Here is a 23,103-nt window from a genome sequence, read left to right as displayed (position 1 = left end):
AAGCCAAAACTGCAATGGGTAAGATGAAAAGGAGTAAATTTAATTCTACATGACATGTAGGTAAACTACAGCAGTTCCTGACCTATGGTCAAAATGCTGTTGAGGATTCCAAAAGGGACTGGACAAATGCATGAAAGACCATCCACCACGAAGTTTAGATGCAGACCTACCACAGTGCACATTTGTGAGCTGGAAAAGAAAATTAAACCACCTGCAGCTAGGAAAGTATTCGGGATAAACAGATGTTTGGGCCATGTTATTATTCCTTCCAATGTATCAAAGGTCAGAACATACAGTGGGCTCGCTTGATTTTGGCCTGATTCAGTGCACCCATTCTTACTGCTCAGCAATCTGTTAAGCACTCACACTAGGTAAGCAGAATGATTAACCTGAATTAGCTCATTTTATTATGATTTTAGTTAAACCAGGGAAGAGGAAATATATGCCCAAGCTCCTCAGTCATGGCCCACATGTGTGAGGATGTGAGGTGTATATTCTGGACCCAGATGTCAGCTTATCTACTAGCAATGTCCAAGGAGTTAAAAACAGATGACTGTAGGTACCCTTCATGACAACCTGTGTAGAACAGTCAATTCAGTGCATTAACATGAAATCCATGTTTACAAATCTGAGGAAGAGACACACAGAAGAACAGTAAAAGTATATTTAATTTTCTATTAAACCTCCAACCAGAATACATTTTCCCAAAACAGAACTTAAAGCTGTTACATTTCATAATGATCAACACCAGATTTTCTCAGGAGGAAGCAGGTAAAACACTGGTTATACCCCCTCTCTGCTCTCCTGGCAAACCTGATATTTTGTCCAAGGTGAAAGGTACTACAATCCTGTGAATCTCAAAGCAACATTCTAGCTCCTCCTTACTTCTGGCTATTTTGTTTCTTTTTTAATTCCAAAGAAGTAATAAGAAAAGGATTTTATAGCAAATTCCTAAAGCCTGTTCTAAAAAAAATGCTGTTACAGATCCCCTGTACAAGACCACGTTAATTGAAGCAGCAACAAATTTGCTAGAATGGAAGTCTGAAAGCATTATTACAGCTTCAAAAATATGCAACTAATGTTAATTGATATGTCAAACTATCACCTTCCTCCCTCTCTTCCCAACTAAGCTGAACAGTAAAGCAGCCTCATTCAGCTCTTTCCATATTGATTAAAACAGAATTGTCACAAATACCCACCATATACCATTTGTCAGAGTTAGTGCCTCAAGCTTAGCTTAAAACTCTTTGCCATAGAGAAACTCATGGAATATATTAAGAGAATTAAGGTCTCTAACCACATAATTTAGATGAGAGAGGTCCAATCAAACCCAGCCTGCACCATGTTATTGATAATGCCTAGTTTCATTCTACTTTTCATTGTGAAGAATATCAAGTACTAACTGTTTTCTCTAAGAAGCTCAAAGTTTAGCTTTGCCTGGCTGAAGCTGTAGATTCTGAAGTTTCATTGCCATGCCCATGTTCCCAGAGATCTTCAATTTGCCTTGAAAGAATGCCTAAAAAGAAAGAGATTTGATGAGATGCAATATAACATATTACCTCAAATGCACCCTCCATAGTTACAGGCTATTATGTGTGTGCAGGTCCTGGCCTGAGTTCTGTAACTCCAACAGTTCCAGCAGACACCAGCATTCACCAAGAAATGTATCTTCTGACATTAGACAATAAAATAGTAAACTGAGGAAGTTGTATGCTTATTGTATTTGTGACACTTAAAGAGAATGAGCTTGGCATTGCTTGTGTCTTGGATTATCACAATGATGGATGTGTATACAAAGCAGGGCAGAATACCCAGTGTTTCAGTGATGACAGTTCATAGAATGAAAGCTCACTACTTCAGTTGAAGGCAATAAAGCAGTAAGTGCACAGTAGATGCCACAAATCATTTGTTACTCAAATCCCCCCCAGCCATTACTGGGTCTGTTACTGATTAACTCAATTTTGCTAATCTAGTCTGTGAAGCACACACTAAAGATGTGTGGCACACATTCCTGGGTTCAGTCCTTTGTGTTAACTGGTGCAGTGCAGTGTTTTGACTTTCAGCTTGTATTTTTGTTTGGCCAAAAGATGAACTGCACACACTGAGAATATCCAAGGACAGGGGCTTCCGGGTGGAACTCGTTTTCTTGGCCGGTGGTATCGTATTCTCTTCCCTTGTTATTTTCCCTTATCATTGTTGTAGCTGATAGTAGCGGTGGTGATTTGTTGCTGGACTGTTTTTGTCTCAACCCGTAGGAGTTGCACTCTCTCACAGCGGGGAAGGGGAGAGCCCCGGTGCGGGGAGGCGGGGGGGGAGCCGGACACGGACCTCAATTGTTGTCAGCTCGGCACCACTCACTGGGAGTGAGTGAACAAGCTATGAATATCCAAACTGGAGATGTAATTTGCGATTGCTTCCCAGTTTCCTATATGTACATTACAACATCCCTGTAATGTGCTTTACCTTCCAATTTCTCCTAGACACAAGTCAGTTCCTGTTATTACCAGACCAAAAACTTAAAAGAATGTTACCCCAAGCACTTCAAATTTAGAAGTACAGAACAGCAACTTCAAATTAACACAAACATCTGGTTTACTTGTGCACTATGGCTGCTTTGGACACACGGATGAACAAAAAATCCCAACCAAATAATCACAGACATTCAGTGGATGCTCACCTCAATTTCTGGTTTTCAGCATCCCGATAACTCCTTACACTAATGCCAGTTATGACTGCAAAGCCCTTCAAACAGAGGGCCAGTGTTCTTCCTTTCTTAAGTCACACTGCAAACAGCAGTTTTACCCTCTCCTCTGCAAACCAAGCAATAATAATATCCCCTTTTGGATTACCTATATGATGTCTGAGATAATGTGTACCTCTTCAAGAGAGTAGATACTGTCTTTCTTGATTAATCTTACTTTGGCCAAATTGTTATGGGGAAGTCAAGAATTATCACTCTTCAAGTCTGCCATGGCAGTTTTGGAGGGGGGATTTATTCAAATGATTTCAACTAAAACACAGCCAAAACAAACAAGTCAGACCTCTTATCTCATCTTCACTATACTTACTGTCTGAGGATTCATTTTGCCAGTCATGAGGGCTAACAGATCAGTGTCTGCCATTGTAATTGTACAATCCGCCTTCTTATCTGTAAGACAGAGTTGACTATGAAGATTTAAACTGAGAGATGAAACAGCAACAGAAGCTGCAACTCTATGAAACATCTGTTGATACTACAAGTTAGCAAAATGGTACCACAAGTAAATACAAATAGCAGCCATTATAGAAGTATCAGCAAGAGCTCACAAGATCAGCAAGAGATAGCCAAGAGGCATCTGTGCCACCCTGTAGCACAGACAAGGTGCTACACCCCAATACTGAAGACAGACCTTTCTGAAGTGTGCTAAGTAAATGTATTCCTTGTAAAGAAATAATAATCTACTTGTAATCAGACAGAATGTTAACTGCAAGCATTGGCAATGTCTAAATTTGCTAGTATTTCAACTCAAAGAGATGTGTTTTCCCCTGTGATGCTCTCTGAAGATACTCATCACTGACATTTCTGGCATTTCCTGCCCTCTCCTTCCAAGGGAGCAACATGTGCATTCTAAAAGCACTCATTTGAATTAACACAAAAGTTTTTAGGGTCTTATTAGAAATAAGCTGAAAACTTCTCCTCATAAGCTCCAACAGAAATCCTGATGTATATACGAAAGGGCTGAAACCTGTATGCATATTTTCATATGTTCATCTTATTATGAAAATTGACTCTTTGGTAAAGTGTCCATGCAACAGAAAAAGGTGCTTTTCTTTTTGTAGTAACATAGATCAATGAATTCCAAATCAAACCCTCTGTCATGTGTTTAATTAAAAGCTTTAAGATCCAGGTCCATGGATATATGAAATTCTGACAACTATTGTCTTTGGCTTTTTATATATCATTAGGATGCATAACTACAGAAGTGAGACAAACCAATAAAAAAGAAGTACAATCCTTTGTTTCCAAGGATTATATAAAATCCAAGAATTTTATGAGCTTCCCCACCACCACCAGTCTGTGTCTTATTCATGCCTGCCTTCTTTTTTCTAATGGGACTTGAAGTTTTTATCAGCTGTTACAGGATTGAAATCAGTCAAGTTTTATCGCTGCAGAGAAGTAACTTGATGAGATAGACCAGCTTATGGCCTACTGCTCACTTGGGAGTATTCTGTACAGTTCTGGTGTCCTCAACACAAAAAGGACATGGAACTGTTGGAACAAGTCCAGAGGAGGGCGATGAGGATGATCAGGGGACTGGAGCACCTCCCGCATGAAGACAGGCTGAGAAAGTTGGGGCTGTTCAGCCTGGAGAAGAGAAGGCTGCGTGGAGACCTCATAGCAGCCTTCCAGTATCTGAAGGGGAGCTATAGGGATGATGGAGAGGGACTCTTCATTAGGGACTGCAGCAATAGAACAAGGGGTAACGGGTTAAAACTTAAACAGGGGAAGTTTAGATTGGATATAAGGAAGAAGTTCTTTACTGTAAGGGTGGTGAGGCACTGGAATGGGTTGCCCAGGGAAGTCGTGAATGCTCCATCCCTGGCAGTGTTCAAGGCCAGGTTGGATGAGGCCTTGGGTGAGATGGTTTAGTGTGAGGTGTCCCTGCCCATGGCAGGGGGGTTGGAACTGGATGATCTTAAGGTCCTTCCCAACCCTAACTAGTCTATGATTCTACCAGTGTCTCCAACAAATTACATTTCTGGCCCAAATTTTAAAAGGAGGACAAAAAAAGCCCTGAGATCTGAATGACTTCATTAGGGGTTTTTTTTAATTGTTATTCCTGTAAGAGTCATCTGACAGATCTGTCTGGAGCTTCTAAGAAAACATGCAGTTACATAGACAGAATTTAAAGATGTTTCGTTCTTGGTCCAAACATCATGGATTAGAAATGTCAGTAATAAGAAAAGATTAAACCGAAGGTAGCTAAGTTTAAAGTCAAGGCAGCTCTACACCACTTTTGCTCAAGGTCACTACAGCTTAAACAGAGTATGAATTTATATTCTTGTCATTAGTCTGATGTGTTTTCTGCAATGACATACTAAAATAGCACTCACCTGAATTAACTGCTACGGAGCCTTTGCCATTTTTCACATCTACTATCCAAGTTGCTTCTTTCCCATCAGGACCATCTTTTATTTTGAAGGCAAAGACTCCACCAATTTTCTTGACAAACTGCTCTCCTTCCTGGAATGACCATGTAATGTGTGAATCATTCATTTACTTCAAAATAACTTCCACATAGTTTGAATGAAATGAATCTAAAACCCTTTAACCTTTCCAATAAAAGGAAATCCCCATTTCCCTCTATCAGGCTTCATTTAAATAATTTACTAAAAAATAAAGACACCCAAAAATACCAAAACAGAACCCCACAAACTATGACTATGCAGGTATGTATATTATAATCTATCAACTAAGAAAAATGACCAGTGTCCTAACAGTCTTGTCTTGATGCAAGCCTGACAAAAAGTGATTTCTTCTGCTAATCACACTTACAAAGCAAGCAACAAAGACCAAGTATAGACTTTATAGACTTCCTCATTTAGCTACAAGCTCCTCATGTACAATCTGAACTTGCCTTTTCTGAAATACACTTATGCAGGTAGGAACTGGCTGAAAAAAAGATGTTTTTAAATCATGGCACAGCATAGAAAGATTTCTGGCACAGCAAAATTCAAAGCTGTAACATTAGTTTCAGTAAGGAGTACTGAGGAAGTGATTGATGATACTATATACCCATGAGGCTTCACACATGTCCTGTCATAAATTACAACAGGTAAAAGAAGTAGTCAAATACCTCTTTGAGCTTCTTTTCAATCTCTTTGAAGACCAAATGTGACTTAAATCCATCCACTTCTGCGCTGAGAGGCACAGCCTCAATACGGCCGGTGCTGCAATGAGAAGCCCAGTCTTTTATATCCCTTTAATCACATTTTCTGCATATTCAAATTATCATGGAGAGACCTCTCACACCGGTGAGAACAGCCACACCAAAACACTTCAGCAGGACAGAGCAAATATATGACATCTACATGAAGCTTACTATCTGATGGGCTTGATAGTCTGAATGACAACCACCTGAAGTACCTACATGTCTTTGCATGTATGGACATGACACTAATCTTATAATGATAGCAGATCATCCATCTTAAGATAAAGTAGCAAACACCACTGTCACAGCTGGTGTGAGGGGAGAGCAGCACATGCACCATCTCAGAGAAATACTTCTTTTTTTTGGCAAAACAAATATTTTCCTTCCCAATTCAAGTGGGTCTCAACTGTCACAAGAGGTTCTATGCATTATTCCCGATTCTCTGGAGCAGTAACCCTACGTGGCCTGAATGAACAGCATGAAACCTAATTCTTCATTTCTACAGAGGCTCCCAAAGATGAAGTATAGATATGCCCAAAGAAATGGCAATTCAAGCAGCAGGAAAAACAAGCTTAGAGATATTACCATCTCCTGGCAGCACAGTTCAAAGCTGTGGTCAGGTCTGATACTGTCACAGGGACAGAATCGCTTAAGCAATGTTGCTACAACTTGTGTGGTCCTAACACTACTCCGTAGAGGTATCCAAGGGTAGCAGTAGTAGTGACTGTCTCATCTGAAGAAGGCACATCATTTTACTAATAAACCAAGGCTGTACTAACAGGATGTAAAGCTGTAATGTGTCAAAAAAAGAACTGTTTCAAAGATTAATCCAAAACCGAATCAAGTCCTGCTGTCATTTACCTTGATGTACATTCTTAGCAGCTATTACTAAAGTCACTAATTACAAGGTAGCTGTTAATCCAGTGATTAAGATGGGACTGTGCAGTGCTGTAGAAAACATGGCATGAAGCATCTTCATTAACATTCATGAAATGCCACCACCTTTGCCTTACTTACACAATACGCATCATCACTCAATTACATAAGCAGTGTCAGGAGAGATCAACCACACTGTTTCGTTCCAAAGTCTGATTTATATACATAAGTGCAAATCCTTGTGTCAGGTGCCTCCTGCACACCAAGCCCTTGGGAGAACTAAAACGTTTTAAGCTTCTCTAATGCAAGATCAAACTAGTATTGCTGAGATTTGAGGTGTGCCTAGGAAAGACTCTTAAAATATCTCCATACTGATGAGGGTGAAGTGAGCTGTAGTAAACGAGACTTTAAGTTCTTTCAGAAGTATTATCTATACATGCAAAGCTTTTCCTGATAGGAAGGCACTACTTCTAGTAGGACCTCAAGGTTAACAGTACACAAAGAGCAATAGATTCCCTGTTCCATACAATATTTTGTACGACAATGCTCAAAGCAATGGAAAGCAGTATATTCCCTATAGAAATCTTTTGCTCTGTCATTTGAAACTGCACCAACTCCCACTGCCAAGTTTTGCAAGCATGTTTGAAGGGAATCTATGAGAAGACATGTATCACACATTTTCTCATGTGGTCTGCCCTCGTAAAAGTGATAGAATTGCTACAACTGACACTGTACTGTAGAAAACCACTGCTACAGCCCTTCAAAGTTCAACTGGTTTTCTCATTACCTAATCCAAAGGTTACATTGTCACCTCCCATGAAGGTACAGGCCTAGCTAAAGCAGACATTAGAAACCTGAGTTGGGAGGGGAATATTTCTATCTGGAAGTCCAATACCTGATACATTTTTGGAGCAAATATAAAGTATTGGCATCAAGCTTTAAAACTAAAACCGTAATACCCACAAAGAATGGCTCAATCTTTCTAATCGAAGTTCCAAGTAAAAACATAAAGGGACCTGTGTACTAAAAGAGCATCTCCTGAAATTTTGGTTTATTTACAATTCTGAATTATCTTCTCTCAGTCCCTCCTGGCACAGAACTAGAGCAGAATGCAAGACAGCTTCATAGCAGCATTCTCCTCTCACTCTGAAGTGTGCTACTTTGCAAGTGCAAATTCTTTAGCCAGGATGGAAGGAGCAGCATGCCTGAGTGCTTTGAACACCAATGCAATACAGAGCTGAAAACAAGTCTTCATGAAACCAAACCAGTAACAATTGTAGCAGTGAAAACAGTGGGTATGTCTATTCCCATGGATGTCTGGCCTTTTCTGGCAAGTCCTTAGTTTCAATTAAATCATTTTAATGTGGCCTGGTTTGTTCTTGGATGGGTTTTTTGTTAGCTTTTTCTTTCTGCAAACCCTCAGGTTCCTTACAGGAACTCATGTGAGCCATTCCTATGGGCCAGTCTGCTCTTTTCAGTAATTTAGAACCCACATTGCAAGAACATACACTGTGTAAGTTACAATCTCTTGTATACACCTGTGGTGCTGCAGGTACCCAACAGTTCCAATCGCTGAGCAAGTTCCAGTTTACAGTGCAATCTCTTCCTTGCACGGAGGCAAACGATAATACTAAAAATAACACATTTTGAAACACAAAGATATGGGAGCACAGTCAGCACAAGTGACCTTAGTTTACACCACCACTGAACCCACTGCTGAAGTTTCCAATTTTAGAATAGAATCACAGAATGGTTTGGGTTGGAAGGGACCTTAAAGCTCATCCAGTTCCAAGCCCCTGCCACAGGCAGGGACACCTTCCACTAGAGCAGGGTGCTCCAAGCCCCTGTGTCCAACCTGGCCTTGAGCACTGCCAGGGATGGGGCAGCCACAGCTTCTCTGGGCACCCTGTGCCAGCGCCTCAGCACCCTCACAGGGAAGAGCTTCTGCCTAAGAGCTCATCTCAGTCTCCCCTCTGGCAGGTTAAAGCCATTGCCCTTGTCCTGTCCCTACAGGCCCTTGTCCAAAGCCCCTCTCCAGATTTCTGTAGGCCCCTTTCTGCACTGGGAGCTGCTCTAAGGCCTCCCCTTAAGGAGCCTTCTCTTCTCCGTGCTGAAGCCCTCAGGAGCGCTCTCTCTCTGCCGTGTGAAGGAGGAGCACCCTGCAGGGTCCCGCTGCCTCCTCCGGACCCAGCCGCGGCAGGGGCAGCCGCACTGCTCCCCGGGCGGGCCGGCGCCGGTGCCTCACCTGCGGTGTCCCGGGAAGCCCATGCCGTACAGCGTCACCACCGCGGCCCCGCCGAGGCCCAGGTTGTGCTGCAGCGCGACCTTTGCCCCGGGGACCTGCCGCCGCCCGGCCAGGCCGCGCAGCTGCCAGCAGAGTTCGGCGCACTGCGCCAGGCCTGAGGAATCGAGCACAGAGCGACACAAGGAACACGCAATGGGTGTGTGCCGTAAACCTCCCTCCTTGGAAAGGCGTTCGGGGACTACTAAAGATAGGATTTGGGAACGGTAATCCAGGTACACAGAAACAGCTTTTCTTGGGAGGCCCAAAACGAAGGTGGATCCCTTTCCATTACAGCCCCGATTTTCAGCTGGCATTCCCCTCACTATCCACTATTTCTGCAACTGCGATCCCATTCCACCACACGTTTCTTCTTCCCTCCATCCATCCCTGCCTCTCCTTGCTCCCAGGTAACTGTGTAGGCATCTGTATTTTACACATGGCACTGTACACACCGCTAACTGAAACGTTACAAACGGGGCAAGTAAAAGTGTTGTCATTCCAGGCACAGAGGAGAATTAACAGGTTTCATTTACACTCTCACAGCCTCAAGGAGAGAATGTGTTCCGTGGTACAACCTGCTCTGGGATGATTTGGAAACTTAAGGTGACTTGTAGGACCTCTGATTGGCACACAGCTGGCCTCCAGACTGTTTTAGAGTGAAATTAAGCTGACAGCCTGTAGACATGGTCATTTTCTGCTCTTTAACAACTCTTTCCACACCAGTAACTGTCTCTACATGTGTCACTGAGTAACTGACAAAGACTGAACACAAACCTAGCAATGTAATGTTCCCATCCTGTTACAGATACCCACAGTCTCATTTACGCAGTATGTTCTCCTTCCAAAGCTGCCTAATACTCTCTCCACCCATCAACTGCAGGCTATCCAGCTGCTAAGATTAAGATCTGTTCTTTTACAAGGTCTCCTCCAGTTTTCTAACAGCTTCTCATTTCCAAACAAGGAAGGTGAATTATCCTCACAAATCCAAATACATTATATCCATTATATATGATTGCATATCCATTATATATGCTTATATATTCATTATATATACTTATATATCCATTATATATGATTGCATATCCATTATATATGCTTATATATCCATTATATATACTTATATATCCATTATATATGCTTGCTCATTTGGAAGCAAGCACAGCAGTTGGAAGAAAACAAAAAAACAAAAGGAAAAAGGAAAGCCTATGTTGCTGGGAAATGATGCCTGAGCTTCCTCGGTAAACATCAGGTAAATATTTTGCCATCCAAGTGTTACAGAAATAGCTTTTATTGCAGCTAACAAGGGTACAGGCTATTCAGCTGCAGTAAAAATCTCCCAAATCTGAATTTTAACGGATGAAAACAGCAAAATTCACACTACATTCAGCACGAGTTGTACAATTGAGCAATTATTTAGCAAAAAGTTAAGCTGTTTTGCAGGTTGCTTTAATAACCGAGGGGGGGGAAAGCACCATAAAATTAAGTGCTCATGATCAAAAACACACTCCAAGTCTTTTGGTTTGAGCAATCCTACACGGTCAACCTGCCTTAGTTGGAAATGAGAATCAACTCCGGAGCTTCCTTCTAGTCTCATGAAACCCTCATGTTTCATACAGACAAATGCAAGTGGGAAGCATCTGCTGGCCCAAGAGCTGTATCTTGTATCTAACTGGTGTGACTAAATGACATGGTTCTACATACCTGTAGCACCAAGTGGATGTCCCTTGGAAATCAAGCCACCGCTAGGATTAATAACCCATTTTCCTCCATAAGTGTTATCTCCTCTGTCAATCAGGTCACATGCTTTTCCTATAAAACAGTAATTACAAAAGTAATCGCTTTTAAGTGATTTTTCAATTCTGTTGTCACCAAGTTGCAAGTACCAGGTCAGTTTTGCACATCTAAATCCACAATGTGGTTTATGCCATTTCACTAATCTCTAATTAGACTAATGTCTAATGAGCCTACCATTTCAAGGTAAGTTTCACATACTATTAAGGTCAGACTGACTGAAAGGTGGTGAGAATTGCACTGTTAAATTACTACACACAAGACTTACTGGACAGTCAAGTACCACCAGAATTGTTCTTTATCTTCAATTAAAAAAATTAAAAAGCTTAATGTTCTGATTTAAATAGCATCAAACATTTACTGGTTTTACTGTAGATACCATAAAAACCACAAGAAGGATGACAGTAGAAAGCAAACAATGGCAAATACTGGGAGCCCTACAAACACATGAAGTCTTCCTAAAGTTCCACAAACTTGTTTCAGTGAGACGTTTAGACATAACGCAATACACCATCTAGTGACAGAGTAGGATATTTTCCCCAATTAAAAACAAATTAGAGAAAGACTACATCAGATGTTTATTTATACAAAGCAAGAATACATTTAAATACATCAAATGCTAAAGTAGCAATTCAATGCATTATTTATTTGAAATCAAAAAAACCTCTTCAGTAGAAAACTGTAATGGTTGGACTTCCATAAAAGAACTAAACTCCACTGCCATTTAACGTGTTGTAAATCCACTCACTTCACTGAATTAAACTAATCTGGACAGATTGTGCATTGTTACCCTGTTGACTTTAGAGGCATGTTCGCAACTTGCCAACAACTCTTTTCAACAGCAAATATGTTTCAAGATTTTGAGGAAAGTCTCACTGAAGATGAGTAACATGCCCTCTACAGGCAGTTCTTGTCTCATTTTTATCTTCTTAAAAGGAAATACAAAGATGGAGGGAAATCTTGGGGTAGCTAGCTATAAGGCCCTGAAAAGGGGGCATAACACCAATAAAGATCACAAGAGTCCTCAGTTTCCTTGTTCTGCTTCCTTAAAAGAGCCATCCTTGCACATGCTAGCCACAGAATTTCACACAGTTGCCCAACACTTTAATTAGCTTTGTAGATTTCTTCAGAAATCACAGTAAAGTGATTCTAGAGTTCGCAGGTCTTCTTTATATTGATTGATAGCTTGGCTTTGTGGGCAAAGATTTGGGAAGGGCTTTAACCATGCTTACTACAAGCATGATGACCAAGGGCATGTGAGATATCCAAATCTGGTTGGAGAAAAAGGCTGCTTAGGCAATCAGGAAGTGTCCGACCACGGCTGTCAACTCCTGAGCTAACTTGAGCTACCCATGCGCTGGTCTGCCCACGTGCAACGTTGGATCTGCAGCTTCCCATGCACCTTGTCACCTACCATTGGACCCTCGCCCATCCATACAGATGGGTGAGAGTGAGCCCTTCCAGCCTGTGCAGAACTGGCCCCACCCTTTAAACCTGAGGTTTAACTGGCACGGCCTAGTTAGCTAGGACAGTGACAGCAAAGTCCACAGGTCTTAGGTTCTGTAAGAGTGTCCTTCTCTTTGATGGAAGACCATACAAGGCTAGGCGAGCTCCATCAGCCTGGGTTTGAAGATAGGAGTTTTCCTTGTCCTATGAGGAATGCCTGTCTTTGCTAAGGAAGATTCGGAAAGACCTTTAGCCATGCATTCTGAACAAGACTGTCATCTCCTGGGTCAATCACAAGCAACCGATGACACAACAGCACAACAAGCATCTAGGTAGGTTCTTAGAGGTGTTCAGTCATAAGCCCGCAGATGGTAGCCTCGCTCCTCAGCCAAGAGCACACACCAGGGGTCTGAACCTGCGGTTCCTCTCGTACTGAGTAGGATTACTATTGCAACAACACATCATCAGTAGGGTAAAACTAACCTGTCTCACGACGGTCTAACTTGCTTTTCCCTCTTATGAAGTCAGCCAGTAAGACTTTCAAATACAGACTGGCCAAGAGATAGTTCAAAGTTTTGATTATATGAACAGATACAAAGGCATTTTTAATGCTTTCCATTTTACTAAAACAAAGCTCTCCATTGATGCTATTACCTTCTGGACAGAGTCCCAGCGCTTCGTAGGTGATGAACTCATTAACTGAGAAACAGTCATGAAGTTCGATCACATCAACATCTGCAGGTTTTAGGCCTGCTTTTTCAAAACACTTTTCAGCAGCTTTTTTAGTCATATCATAGCCAACCTGCAGCGAGAAGAAATAATACCTTAAAATATCATTAAAGACACATTAAAATTACAAGCAATTTCATTTCTACACTTAATTTTAAATGCGTTTCTATCTACCCTGAAATTGAGGTAGGAGGTGGCATTCTAACTATTTTTTTATGCATCTTGTATCACAGTTTAATATTCATACAGTATGAATTGCATAAAAAGAGATAGTATTCTAAGTCTTGATGTTGGCATGTGGAAGCTTTTCTGGCAAATATCCTCTGTTTTCTCAACCTTGCTCACAAGCTAAATTGCTCCTTTGCGTGACTCAGGCAAACAGCCTTGAAACAAAGCCTCAAACTGTCTTGCTGCCTTTTTCAATCAGCCATCTAACTAGAACTGTATTTGAAACCCAAACAGGACATGACTGAAGCAGAAACTATTGGGTATTCTAATGGTTGACTTACATCCAATTATTTTTACCAGTTTGCAGTGGGATCCAGATTTCACAGTTCATGTCTTTCCCTTCATTCTACTTAACCAAGTAGTGACTATACCCAACAGGTTATTTCAGGCTCAGCATTACACAGACATAAGATTGTTTTAAATAAAGAAACCTTCTTGCTTTTCAGTTAAGAGCAGCCTTTAAATAACTGGTTGAAAATGAGGGGGTTGATAGCCTGTTTATAAATTTCTGACTATTATTCCACAACCATACCCATTGCTTCTTCCACCTGCCCAAATGAAATTACTTTTATATTTGCCACAGAGTGTAATTTGCTAACTGACACGGAAATGTCTATAGTATCATTAAGACTTGCAGGTATTAAAAAACCCAACACTGAGGAGTACCAGGGAATACAGAACTGTAAACCTACCATCTTCATACAACTGTTTTCTTCAAATGTGCTTGGATAATCAGTAGCCATCACCTGGGCTAGAATTTCCACAGACTGTGGCTGCAACTTGTGCCCTTTCACAAACTCCTCACTAGCCAAAACTGCAGCTGCAGCACCATTCGATGTTGGACTGATTGGAAGAAAAATAATGATGTCAGCATTCTGTATTAGTAATGTCAATCTTCCATTGAATTATCTTTTAATGCAAACCAAAACAACCCAAAAAGGACAAACAAAAAGATACTTTGGCTGATGCCACAGAAACTATAAATTCCATCAGTGTTTGCTGGGTACTTTAAGCAATTGTCTTAACAGACATTTGAAAAGTATGACATCAAAATGCACACAAATCATTATGTTGGTTTTTTTTTTTTCAATTTAGAAAGAATATCAAAGCTTCTACCTGGCTACAGACATTATTAGTAATAAGCCTTTCAGGAGGGTATAGGAAAGGCTGAAGAGAAGAATTAACACTTAACAGCAGTGGATGCTCATTGATAAAAGATACAGAATCAAGTGTTCAAGGCCAGGTTGGAGAGAGCCTTGGGTGACATGTTCTAGTGTGAAGCATCCCTGTTCATGGCAGGGGGGTTGGAACTTGATGATTTTAAGATCCTTTCCAACCCAAACCATTCTATGGTTCTATGAATGACAAGAGAGCCCCAAAGTACTAAATATATTTCAGCTTATTGCGTTATACTGTGAACAAGTACCTAGATAGTGTTTGGTCAGCACAGAGATTCCACATCTGTTTTATTTATAAGAAGTTTTCTTCAAATAATCTGTCCATTTTAATTCACATGCAAACAGACTTTTATTTAACTAGATATCCTACCGTATTTGGCTTAACATCAAGTTTTATACCACAATGCTAAGTCCTCTCCTTACCAACACTGTAAGACAGTCAAGAAATCAAAAATCTTGCGAGAATGCAGAACTTCATCTAATGTGTACTCCTGTTGGAACTGGGAATACCTGGCAAGAACACACAGACACCATCTTTTAGTACAGCCCTTGGCAGCAGACACACTAATATCACACTATTAGGCAGATACAGAGCTGATTTTACAAAATGTAAGGCACTGGATATAGAGTTTATGCTGAGGGTCATTTTCACACCCTAAGAAATAATACACTCTAAAAGTAATGCTCGGTTTTGAATGATTTTTTTAACAGCAACACATGTTCAGGGTAGAGGTAGAGTACATAACTCACGGGTTGTTGGTTGAATGGCTATGATTCTTCCATGCAATTTTTGCAAAGTATTCCGGATTTGTCCCTGGAAGGCGAAGGAAAGCTGTGCTGAAGTGTTTGTTTACCCCAGCAGTGGTAACATAGCATTTTAAATATTGGTTTGACCTTCACAAGCATCTTTACAAGAGACTCATTGTCATATCAAGGCTTTCCTTAGAACTCATCTCAGGTCTAAAAATTAGATAAAGGCTACTAAAAAGAACTGAGTTTTAGCTAGCAGACATCCTATTTGGATATTTAACACTTACTGACATAAAAATACAGAAAATAAGTGCATTTTATTTGAGGTATGTTTCCCCTATGGAGACAGGCTGAGAAAGTTGGGGCTGTTCAGCCTGGAGAAGGCTGCATGGAAACCTCATAGAAGACTTCCAGTATCTGAAGGGGGCCTATAGGGATGCTGGGGAGGGACTCTTCATTAGGGACTGTAGTGATAGGACAAGGGGTAACGGGTTAAAACTTAAACAGGGGAAGTTTAGATTGGATATAAGGAAGAAGTTCTTTACTGTGAGGGTGTTGAGGCACTGGAATGGGTTGCCCAGGGAGGTTATGAATGCTCCATCCCTGGTGGTGTTCAAGACCAGGTTGGATGAGGCCTTGGGTGAGATGGTTTAGTGTGAGGTGTCCCTGCCCATGGGAGGGGGGTTGGAACTTAGATGATCTGAAGGTCCTTTCCAACCCAAACTATTCTATGATTCTATGATTCTATTACTAAAACTTGAATACCCATTTTCCTATTGGCGCAGAACAGCTGTGGTGAAATACTGGAGTCTGTATAAAATTTTCCCACATACTAGTCTAAAACTAAGAGCAAACAGAAGATGCTCAACCCACCAGCCTGTTATCTGGAAGCCAATTCCCTTGTCTGCTGAGGGGGTAAGAAATGGCAGTGGCAGCAGCCTAGTGCTATAGATTGAATCAAACACCCAAAAGCTTTTGTGAGGCAATTCAGTCTTAAGCCTCTCTACCCATCCTAAAACAAATGAAAAAAATGCAGGAAGTTACACAATCTTATTGCCCAGATCTTACAAAACCACAAACCATTTCATTAGCATGATTACCAGACACTCTGTATCACAGCCTTATTTTGCCTCCTGATGGTTTTGCTTGCCTACACATCACCAACTTTTCTGTAGGTAACTCTTTATCCAAATGTATTCCTTTATGTGTTAGCTGCAGTTGTAGTACTTGGGTAAAAGAAAGGACACTGAACACCATCAGTTTAAAAAAAACAAAATCCTAATAAGTTTTAATTCACTTAATTAGAAGAGGACAATGAAAAAAAAAAAGATGTCTTTTAACATACCATATTTCTCCATATGTTCTTTGCCAGCATTTGCAAACATCTGAGGTGCTACAGGAGCACTTGCTAACCCATATTTATTTATCATAACTTCCAAGTGTTTGTCAATTGGATTAGTTCTGTCTGAAAACTAAAAAAGAGGAAGAGTCATAAAGCAAGTCATAACTTCCTTTTCTTTACAAGATCATCACAAAACTGCTATGTATTTCAAGCAAAACAGAGGGGTTTGATATTTTCACAAGTCCACTGGACATGCTGCACTTTAGTGACATGCATTGAAGCATTCATAACTTCCCAACAATAAGAAAGAGTAAATAAGCAGAAAATCCGTAACTGTACAATCACTGCACTGATTCATGGCAAGGACTATTCCTATATGACTTCTCACCTCGGCTTAAAATCCTACAGTTACTGTAGTTCCAAGTTATAAAATCAACACTGTATTAGTGTTTTTAACGAAGCTTAGATGAAGCATCATAAAGCATGTTAAAAATAACTCTTCTTCCAAATCAGTTGTTAAATTTAACATTTCTCACCCAAACCTCTGCATATATAATCCAATTTAGCATTTGTGTAGTTAAATGGGCTCTAATATTGCTTGCCAGGCATATAGGCTCTAATATTGCTTGCAATAAGGCAGAATACAAATAACCCACACAAGAAGAGACGGGTAAGAAAGGTTTACAAAAGCCATTAGTTTTTGGGAAAGTGCTCAACTGAGTAAGCATGAAGCAAAAAGCCAGAAGACCCAGATTCTTTCTTTGATTTGGTGTGTCATTTTGTTAAAGACACTTCAATTGCTCAGTGGTTCAGTATTTTAGCCAGTGTTTTCATTATTCCCTGTTTACCCTGCCTTTAACATATTGACAAAATACTAAAAGCATGACATACCAGAAAAAAAATCATTCTAGAACATTCCACAAAATGTGTGTATCACAGCTGCAATCAGAATCATAAAACTCATTAAAAGTTTCTGTGGATCAAAACAATGGCTTACTTTGTAATCATCTACAGCAGCATCTTAAAGCAACTGGTTTTTGTTAGCATATGCCTCAGAGAATGAGGAGCTGTATTTAATCTATGAATGTAATGAAATGTATGGAGTGTTTCAGACACTTACACCTGAGGCAAGGGATCCTTTTGCCATCCTCTCAAAGCCAAGGGCCAGAACACAGTCTGCCAAACCTTAAGATAAAAATTGTGACTATTTAAAACACAATGTAATGATAAATGACATTATGTACTAGCAATTATTCAATAACAAGAGATATACATAAAAACCTACCAGCTGTTCTTCCTCCTTTCTTCGTTTTTGAAGGAGAGACAAATAGGGGTGGGAATTGTACTGATACAAACATATTGATACTGAAGAATGAGAGATCACTACAGGGGTTGGGTTTACTTTCAACCTGTTTGACAGCAATTATCACAGATGACCAAGCACTTACATCTCTGCTACAAATACACAAGAATCATACAGAATGTTACTATAGTTTTGATTCCAGAAACATCAGCACTTAAGTGCAAGAAAGTACCAAAGTCCACAAAGGAACTGCAGAAACAGAAGGAAAGACTCATCTGTCAGTTCAAAGCATGGTCTGTCACAAGGCATTGCTCTCCTCCCCTCCCTTCCAAAAAATGCATTGGTCAAATACTGGTGTTAACTTCAAGTTAAAAAAAAGAAGAAAAAAAGCCAAGCTTTTTAACAGATTATTTTCTCCTTTTCATCCTGCAGAGTCTAGTGTCTATAATGCAACTGCTTCTGCACTACTCCAGACAATTCTTCCAGGAAAAACTTACCTGGCTTCCTACTTACTATGTTCATGCAGCTTCTGACACAGGAAAGAACATTTCTATCCATACACACCATCTTACTGCATCACTGACACAGTCTCTTAAGTGCACACATGATGTTCTAGTGCCCTGCTCTTTTAAGTGCTTGGTCTCATATTTGCATATATATAAGTGATCAACCTTTTCAGCTGAGTGAGGCAGAAAACACCATTTTGCCTGTGAGGATAGTACACTTACAACTCGGAGTACTCACACATTCACTAGTTCCATTCTTCATTCAAGTTATATTCATAGAAATAGAGAATATGTATTACCCAGCCCCAGAACAAAACAACTCACCTCCTTCTACTAGTTGTCTGGCCATGAACAAAGCAGTTGATCCAGTAGCACAGTTGTTGTTAACATTAATGATAGGAATGCCAGTCAAACCCAAACCATGATAGATTGCCCGTTGTCCACAGGTCGAATCACCTTTATGCATGGACACAACATTAAAATAAGGTACATACTCAAACTTGACTAGCAAAACAAAATCCAACCATGTGTGTGCAATGCTAGTACTTCAACACTAAACGTGAACTTCTGAACTGTCATCTTGAGTATCTCCCAAGTATCCATTGTACAAGAACCTTGGAAACAAGATGAAAATCATCATATTTTACAAACATAAATTACTCCTGCTTCTGTGATAACAGGCTGTAAATAAATGGAAGGTAACTGGACAGGACAGAAACATCTTACAGGTGTGGCTTGGAAGCTGCTAGAAGTATCCCAGCTGACTGGCCCTACTAATGTCCTAATACAGTCATTAAGAGAGAAACAGGAAGAAAGTAAACAGAAAACTCTGTCTGGAATGGAAACAAATTTCCTCTAATAGAAACCTGACTGCTTTGAGAAACATACCAGGCATCTATGTACTGCAGTGGCAAGAAAAGGTTCAAACCAGTCACTTAACACCGTCTCCTTTCACTACATTAAGCAGTAACTGCAAGTTAAAAGCTTCTGCTAAGAGTGTCTACTAGAAAACTGGAGGGTTGTGTTGGTTTTGGCTGCTTCAGCTGCAAAGCATTATTCTGGAGCCACACTAATGCATGTGTTTCAATAGTCTTATACAGCACATTAAATCATGGTTATCTTTCTATATACATCCATACAACTGAAAAAGCTATGAACCTCTTTCAGAGTACATCTCATCTATCACTTACGAGTCGAGTCCAAGCACATACCTCTGTTGTGTTCTTGGGCTGAAAGTGCAAGGACACATTACAGTTTTGATCCCCAAAATACCCCCTAGCAAGTCCAGGGCGGTGAACAAACAAGCATATCCACTCCAGTGTGCACACAGCATCACACAGAGAATAAATGACTTTTCAAGTGCACTGCCATAAACATTGTCATACGTAAGGTTTGCACCACCTGAATAAACACACAACCTGGTCTTGCTGAAAGAGTTACTTGCATAAAACATTGCAAGACACAACTTTATGTAAGTCTTTCCATACCCATGACTACAGCTGTAAACTCCATACATACACAGACATAGATCTGTGACCACTAAAAATAATAGATTTTTTAAAACTGAGACAGTTCTACAAAATTAAATATAACCTGAAATGGATGGGATCCCCCACACTTCATCCACACAGATGTGGACAAGCTTTATCTACACAGATGTCTGCACATGTCACATCTCAACCAAATGACATTGCTTACCGTAAACATAACCCACACATGCTTGCTCCACTTCTGAGTAATGAATCCCAGCATCAGCTAAAGCCTTTTGGCCTAGAAGAAGTTAAAGAGTTGAAAAGAAGTTAAAAGTTGAAGAAAAAAACCCCACCAAACCCATCTCTCACAACCAGAACAAGCAGACCTAGAGTACTATGTATTATTCATGCATTCACAAACAAGAAAAAGAGATAGCTGTAAAAATTACTTATTATATGATGCAGATGGTTAATATAATCTTGCATCTTCATTCTCATAAAGACAATTTTGCAGTGTTTTGAGCTCTGAACAAGCTCTCTATCAGAAAGTTTCATGCATCTGTGTTCATGCACATTGTCTGTCCCAATGAAAGTACACTTGAAGAATATAGGTAGGATATAGGTAATAATATAGGTAATAATATAGGACACTTAAAATAAATGTCCCAGTCAATTTTAAGCTGTCCTTCTAACCAGCACGGGAAGGCAGTGAATTGAACAGGTCAGTTATGGATTTTGTGAGGTTTTTATCAGTTTTAGATTTGCTTTTAATATATATCTATTTACTGAACAGCAGTATTCCCTCACATGTAAAACAAAAATATTAACTGTCAGACTTAAAGTAAGTGTCAGCGATCAAACTAAATGCTTCATTATTAAATTACCTGCCTCCTTAGCCATGTCAGGATAATCCATGCACTCACTAGGCTTTGCAAACTGATAAGAAAAAACAAGGAAAATAAACAAGAAACCACACAAGAACAAATTACAGTGCGATTTAATAGCTCTTTTGCTCCAACTGGTGCATTTAACCCTTTATATTTAACTTAGAAATAGGTTTGTGAACAATCAGCTTTAAATAACCAAACAATTTCATTTAATTGACCCAAAAGCACATGCACAAAACCTGCACGATTCCCAAGTACTACTGACAGGCCCTGTTAGCCTGTGATGGCTAACAACAGAAAATAGTACTCAGGACCACCTTTGCTCAGTGTTAAAGAAGACCCATGGTTTAAATGCAGATATACAGTAACCCTGTCCAAAGCCTTTGGGTGGGACAGAGAACAACTGTCATCCTCACTGATTCATTGTAACACAAGACATAATCTTCACAAAGACTTTGGTAAGTATTTCCCTTCCACTTTATTTTGTTATCCTCCTCTTTGTAACAAGAAAATGCTTGGGTTTTGTATGGAACTTAATTCTGTATAAAGCCTCCCTTTCCTGAGCCTTATTCCCCTTTGCTACAAGTCCTACCACACCTTACCTCTCACCAGAGAGGTGCTATTTCTATTTTCTTTGTAGTATGACTCCTTAGAAACCACCAAGAAACATACATTGTGCATTTTTACATCATTCACAAAAGGTGTCGCTGCTAAAATACCCCACCTCATACTAACAACTTGTAGTTCTACACATTATTCGACCTTCACTGTTAGTATATAAAAGGTAATACTCTAACTGCTCACCAGCTCCAGTGGTTCACAACACTTAGCTGTACTTTCTGTAGAGCCTCATTTCCTTAATTTAGACAGAGAAACTTCGTACTGATGGTCACAAGGAAAATCAGTCAGTGAATTGATGACTGTAAAAGTCTGTAAGAGCAATTGACGCTATCTGGGCTAGTGAAGAGGGGAAAAGAGCAGTGACAATTTCTCACTAAGCTGGTAACTGAGATGATGATCCACTCATAAAAATGCAAGGCACGGTCTGTAGGACTGACAATTACACACGCAGGAAGCACAGGCTCTTGTTTTGAGAAGGTAAACTCATCTTTGGAAGACATTACATTATTAAGATTAAAAAAGAGGAAGGATACAGATTGGATATAAGGAAGAAGCTCTTTACTGTGAGGGTGGTGAGGCGCTGAAATGGGTTACCCAGGGAAGTTGTGAATGCTCCATCCCTGGCAGTGTTCAAGGCCAGGTTGGACAGAGCCTTGGGTGACATGGTTTAGTGTGAGGTGTCTCTGCCCATGGCAGGGGTTGGAACTGAATGATCTTAAGGTCCTTTCCAACCCTAACTATTCTAAAGGACTTCATGATAGAGCAGTTAAGATGCAGTTTGGTGTCTGACAACTTTTAGTTGTCTTTTCCACACTACTGTTACCTCCTTGAGCATATCACAAGTGAGTTTAAGCAATATATGAGTTTATCACCATTAAACCATGTCTTTAAGTGCCACAGCTACATGTCTTTCCAATAGCTCCAGGGACGGTGACTCCAGCACCGCCCTGGGCAGCCTGTTCCAATGCCTGAGCACCCTTTGGGGAAGGAATTTCTCTTAATATCCAATCTAAACCTCCCCTGGTGCAACCTGGGGCCACTTCTTATCCTGTCACTGGATACCTGGGAGAAGAGACCGACATCTACCTCACGACAGCCTCCTTTCAGGTAGCTGTAGAGGAGCCGCGCTGCGTGAACTCTGTCGGCCACCAAATGACCGGAGCTGCTGTCAGTCCCCACCACAGCATCTGCACTGCACCTGCTCTGCTGCTGCCAGTGCCTCCGGAGCCCTTCAGCTTCGGGCCCTTCAAAACACCGGGCCAAGCGGAGGCTGCAGGGACACGGCACCCCCCTGCCCGCTGTACATCTGTTACACTGACTATCCCAGCGGAGCTCCTTAATGTTTAACTTGGCCGCTGGGTCAGCTCTCACCAACCGAAGGTGAACTCTGCACGGAGCCGCTGCGGCCTAGGCCCGATCCGCAGGCCCCGGCCGGCGCCGTACACCACAGGGGACGCGCGAAGCGGGGACGCCCGAAGGGGACCAGACCTGCTCGGGCCGACACCCCCGACACCCCCCCGCCCCCGGCCCCGGCCCCGGCAGGGGCACCAGGCCCCGCCGTGCCCTCCCGCACCGCCTCACCGGGCACGGCGCAGGCAGCCCCGTACCTTGGTCATGCCAACGCCCACCACGAACACCCGGCGAGGCACCATGATGGCGGCCGTGCCCCTGCACCCCCTCCCCTCCGGCCGCGACACCGCCGACAGCCCAGCGCCAACCCAGCGCGAAGGGGCGGGGTGAGCGCCCGAGAGGCGTGAAGCCACCGCCCCTCCTCCTTA

General features: G+C 41.2%; 1 protein-coding gene across 1 annotated transcript; it reads right to left on the bottom strand.

Moving 5' to 3' along the window:
* Positions 1-650: 650 nt before the first annotated feature.
* On the bottom strand, positions 651-23,089 carry SCP2 (sterol carrier protein 2). Its single transcript, XM_062623217.1, has 16 exons — positions 22,933-23,089; positions 20,702-20,753; positions 20,044-20,115; positions 18,670-18,801; positions 17,657-17,721; positions 16,540-16,666; positions 15,195-15,258; positions 14,868-14,954; positions 13,959-14,109; positions 12,964-13,111; positions 10,774-10,881; positions 9,034-9,187; positions 5,838-5,931; positions 5,095-5,224; positions 3,069-3,148; positions 651-1,516 (listed from the first exon to the last, which is right to left on the bottom strand). The coding sequence occupies exons 1-16, from the start codon at positions 22,975-22,977 to the stop codon at positions 1,421-1,423; spliced, it is 1,605 nt and encodes a 534-aa protein (XP_062479201.1). The 5' UTR covers positions 22,978-23,089; the 3' UTR covers positions 651-1,420.
* Between the last annotated feature and the right edge of the window lie 14 nt (positions 23,090-23,103).

This window comes from Pezoporus occidentalis, unplaced genomic scaffold (assembly GCF_034315485.1).
Source record: "Pezoporus occidentalis ecotype Australia unplaced genomic scaffold, CSIRO_AGI_Poc_V1 ctg25, whole genome shotgun sequence".
Lineage (NCBI taxonomy): Eukaryota > Metazoa > Chordata > Aves > Psittaciformes > Psittacidae > Pezoporus > Pezoporus occidentalis.
This window is presented reverse-complemented; position numbering and strand designations above follow the sequence as displayed.